Here is a 4,710-nt window from a genome sequence, read left to right on the forward strand (position 1 = left end):
ACTCTTAACCATGTTCGTTGTTCAAATCTGGCTTTTGAACAAGAGTTGTGTTCCTAGTCCTATATGAGGAAGCTTTTGGCATCTTGTTTCTATTGAGAAAATGGAACAAATATCTGCAAAGGTCTGTCTTATCTGTTAATATCAATGAATAGCACTGATTTGGAAATAGCTTCAGATGCCCCGAATCCTTTAGAGTTGAGAAGACCAAGCTTTAGCTTTCCGATGTTTAGATATGCAGCACAGTGCCTACCACTTATTTCACTGTGCACTCTGAGGCCCTCTAGGAATCCAGCTCTGTTTAGCTCAAAGCTGGTCCAAGATACCACGGAGGTGGTGTTCACTGCAGGTGTGTTAAAATCACATGACCAACCTGTATTTCCTCCTTTTGTTGGCTGTTCAATGCAGATGTTATTTAGACTTTCTTACTCTACTACAAGTCCAAGAAGGGACACTATGACTGTAGAAAACAGGAATATTCGGCTATCAATTATTTTGAATTTAAATTATTTTAAAGTCAAGGGAATCGCTTTTAGAAATGAATATATTCTTTGATGAATTAAAAATACTTAGATGACATATCTATGAAAGTTGTTTAAGTATTAGCAGGATATTTTAGTAAAATGCTTTGCTCTAAAAACACATGCATGATAATAAATGCTAAAATTAATAAAATAAAAGATAGAGCAGGTCCTAATTAATAAGTATTTGGACATTCCTCTTTCCTGATGTTCTTAATTCTGTAAGCAGTAGACATCACACAAGATTTGTTTGTGCATGAAAGAGGTATGATTAAATGTGCATTTTAATGGATGATCACTCTAGTCTTGAGTGTAGGGTGAAGAGGATGTGAGGGAAAGCACATTTGTTACTCTATCAGAGGGTGAGAAGGGGGGGAGCTCATTTACAGCTGATACCTATACTACTACAAGTAAGAGTTTATAAAGCACTCTCCCTATAAGTTATCTACATTTGAGCTTAATATACTTGTGAGTTATAATATTATTACATTTTGCATATAAAAGTTCAAGTCTCTAACCCAAATCACACACATGGTAAGTCATAAAAACAGGATTCATATCCAGATTCTCTAAAGTCCAGAGCTATCCATTAGACACTAGCCTTGTTTGTACTACACATCTGCCACGTCTGAAAATCTTTCTCCTTTTTTTTCAGTAAGTAATTTATTCATTTCCCCATGTTTGGTGTACTAGACACATGTAGGGCTGTCCTTGAACTCTGATCCTTGTTTATCTTCATTGTTTATCGCTTTACCTCACATTGTCACCTACCATCTTCTCTTGCTCTGGAAACCCAGGTAAGTTGGAAAGATATAGAGCCCCTAATTGCACTGCATTATCTCCCGGCTTTGACTGATTCCCTGAGACCACATCTTGTCCTTTTGAAGGCAATGGATTGTCTCTTATGCAAAGTAGATGTAATGCATATTAGGATCAAGGCTGTCATCTTGGCCCATACATGATCTGAAACATCTGGCTAAGGCTGGCAGGTCATATACAATATTCATTCTCTTAAAAAGTTATTTTTATGTTTCTTTTATTCAACAGCTTCTGCTATTTGTCTTTTTCTGTAGATTAATGATCTTCAGTTTTTTCATGGGAACACATAACCAGACTTGGGTGAGGGAGTTTATTCTCCTTGGCCTCTCCAGTGACTGGGACACTCAGATCTGCCTCTTTGTCCTGTTCTCGATCACATACATGGTGACAGTGCTGGGGAACTTCCTCATTGTTCTTCTGATCAGACTGGACAGCCGACTCCACACTCCCATGTATTTCTTTCTCACCAACCTCTCCCTTGTTGATGTCTCTTATGCTACAAGCATTGTTCCTCAGATGTTAGTGCATTTTCTTGCAAAACGTAAAGTAATCCCATATGTGAGCTGTGCAGCCCAGTTATTTTTCTCCCTGGGCTTGGGTGGAATTGAGTTTGTTCTACTGGCAGTGATGGCCTATGATCGCTATGTGGCTGTGTGTGACCCCCTGAGATACTTGGTCATCATGCATGTAGGGCTCTGCACTAGGTTGGCCATTACATGCTGGGTCAGTGGCTCCATCAATTCTCTCATGCAGACCGCCATCACCTTTCAGCTGCCCATGTGTACAAACAACTTTGTTGATCACATATCCTGTGAAATCCTGGCTGTGATCAGGTTGGCCTGTGTGGACACCACCTCCAATGAGGTTGCAATCATGGTTTCCAGCATTGTGCTGCTGATGATACCTTTCTGCCTGGTTCTGTTGTCCTACATCAAGATCATCTCCACCATCCTAAAGATCCAGTCCACAGAGGGAAGGAAGAAAGCCTTCCAAACCTGTGCCTCTCACCTCACAGTTGTTGTCCTGTGCTATGGCATGACCATTTTCACTTATATCCAGCCGGATTCCAGCCCCTCTGTCCTTCAGGAGAAGTTGATCTCTGTTTTCTATGCCATTTTGATGCCTGTGCTGAACCCTGTGATTTACAGTATAAGGAATAAAGAGGTGAAGGGAGCCTGGCAGAAACTACTAGGGCAATTATCTGGATTAATGTCAAAACTGGCAAGTTGATGAATCATGAGCATCACTTAGACAAAAGAGTTTTGCCTTTATGTTCTCCCAGTCAACTCAGATATGACGGGCATCAACTGCATTGCCCTGCCAACCAGGAAGGAGATGACGAAATGTGTTCTGGTGATGCTGTGTAGGAGGCTGAATAGTTAGGTTTGGGTGTGGGATGTGGGAGTATTTTATGTTCCCACAGCAGCATGTTTAGTGGAGTTAAGCACTGCTGTAATAGAACTTCCCACCCTTAATCTCCATTCATATGGCCTGAGAGTAGTGAAAAAAAATATGATTTACTGTTTTAATTTGTCACATTGTTTGTAATCATGGACCCATTCACGGATCTTACCTTGGACCACTGGTTCTTATTCATCCAAATTTTGTACTAAGTTATCATGTTTCCATTGGAAACAAAAGCAATTTCACATTTTAAACTCACTTAAAATAATGTGTGGCATATGTAGTCACATCCAGTAACTGTGAGTCACTCTTCTGAGGAGCGGGTGGCTATCAAGGCGGATTAAAATGCTTTTGTGCTGGACCTACGACACATGGACATAATGTGTTTGTCTGAGTGCTGGAGGTAACTCAGTGGAGAAGCATCAACTAAAGGTCCTGTTTTACACTGACAGAATATAACTAAAGGTGTTTGTACACAAGGCTATTACTGCCCAAGGAAAAGCTACTTTTCAAGTTTTTCTTCATAGTGTATAAACAGTTTGAGAGGAATTTTACTGCATATATAAGGGGCACTATTTACATGTTACAGCTGTCCTATCTCTGAAAATCCATAACTGCTTTTTCTGAGATTTACAAAATAACAAGCACATAAAATATGAAATAATGTATAAAACATCAAAGATGTGGTTATCTAAGAAAGGACACATTCTTCAGCCAAAGCCAATGAAAGATAAGATAACTCTAATACATATTTTGGGAATCAAGATAGTTCACTTGGCTGTGCAGAAGTCACTCCATAGTCTCCATATTGACTCTTTTCTCATCCCACCTCCCACACACGACAGGGTCCTACTTGATCTTTGTAAATCTACTGAGGTGAAATAGTCTGAGAGTGGACTGCACCTCTGAGAACAGGCCATAAGTAATGTAAAAGAGGAGGAATAAATAATTGTACGTGGATGATGAAGGGGAATGAGGAGAAAGAATTTGATAGTAGCTCATCTTCTCACTCCCATCAAGAAGCTTCAAAATCTTTTCCTTCTGTTGACTCTTCTTCAAGTCAGTTGATTTGCAGTTCTTCCATTTGTGAACTCACAAAATCTCAGGGTTTAAACAGTGTTGAAGATTCATACAATCCAAAACTCATTTGATATTTTAATTTTACCTTAAAAGTAATCTAATCCTAAATTTTGCGATACAGGCAGGCATCACCACAAGATGTCAATGCTGGGAGACTAAATTTCACTTGGTGTCAACTCAAGAAATGTTAATAGAGTGTCTACCTGTGTCAGTGACATTGAATGGTTCTTGAGACACAATAGTCACATATGATACAATCCTGACAAGGATATGACCGCATTGTAGGAATGACAGATGATGAAGCAATTAAAATGCATCGTCATAAGTGTCATAAAGAGAGTAAGCCTTTGGGTGATTGCAGAAGTCTTCCTGTATAAAAGGACCAGAGAAGGTCCAGCTGGAGGCCAGGAAAGTGAGAACAAGTGATCCAGGTGACAAGCAACTTGTGAAATGTGCTGAACTGGGAGAGAGCATGGGAGTCCAAAAATGTCCTGGAGCCACACGTGCAGGGCAGAGAAAACTGAAGAATTAGTGAGATGAAGTGGTGGTAGACAGGGGCCAGGTCCTGGAGGGCATTGAATGCCGAATTATTTTGAACTTTATCCTGACAGCAACAGGGAGCCAGTAAAGATTTTTAAGCAGGAGCATGGCTTGATGAAATTTATGTTTTTCAATTATCACTCTTGCAAATGAGTCAGGGGAGGGAAAGATTGGAGGCAACCAGTGAGGGGCTGCCCCAGGAATACTATTGAGACCTTAGGGGAATCTGAACTGAGATGGTGGCAATGGGCAAAGAGAAAAGTAAAGTTACATGATTTAAAAGAGATTTCAGAGGAACACTTCCTCTTCTTCCAGATTGGAATTCCCTTGTGGACTCCATTCCTCCTCT

General features: G+C 40.2%; 1 protein-coding gene across 1 annotated transcript; it reads left to right on the plus strand.

Annotated features, from left to right (window-relative positions):
• The first annotated feature begins 1,613 nt into the window (after positions 1-1,613).
• On the plus strand, positions 1,614-2,567 carry LOC101398957 (olfactory receptor-like protein OLF3). The gene has a single exon (XM_004430656.2). It carries the CDS (start codon positions 1,614-1,616, stop codon positions 2,565-2,567), a length of 954 nt encoding a protein of 317 aa, XP_004430713.2.
• The last annotated feature ends 2,143 nt before the right edge of the window (positions 2,568-4,710 follow it).

This window comes from Ceratotherium simum, chromosome 1, assembly GCF_057802395.1.
Source record: "Ceratotherium simum simum isolate JZ-2026a chromosome 1, ASM5780239v1, whole genome shotgun sequence".
Taxonomy (NCBI): Eukaryota; Metazoa; Chordata; class Mammalia; order Perissodactyla; family Rhinocerotidae; genus Ceratotherium; species Ceratotherium simum.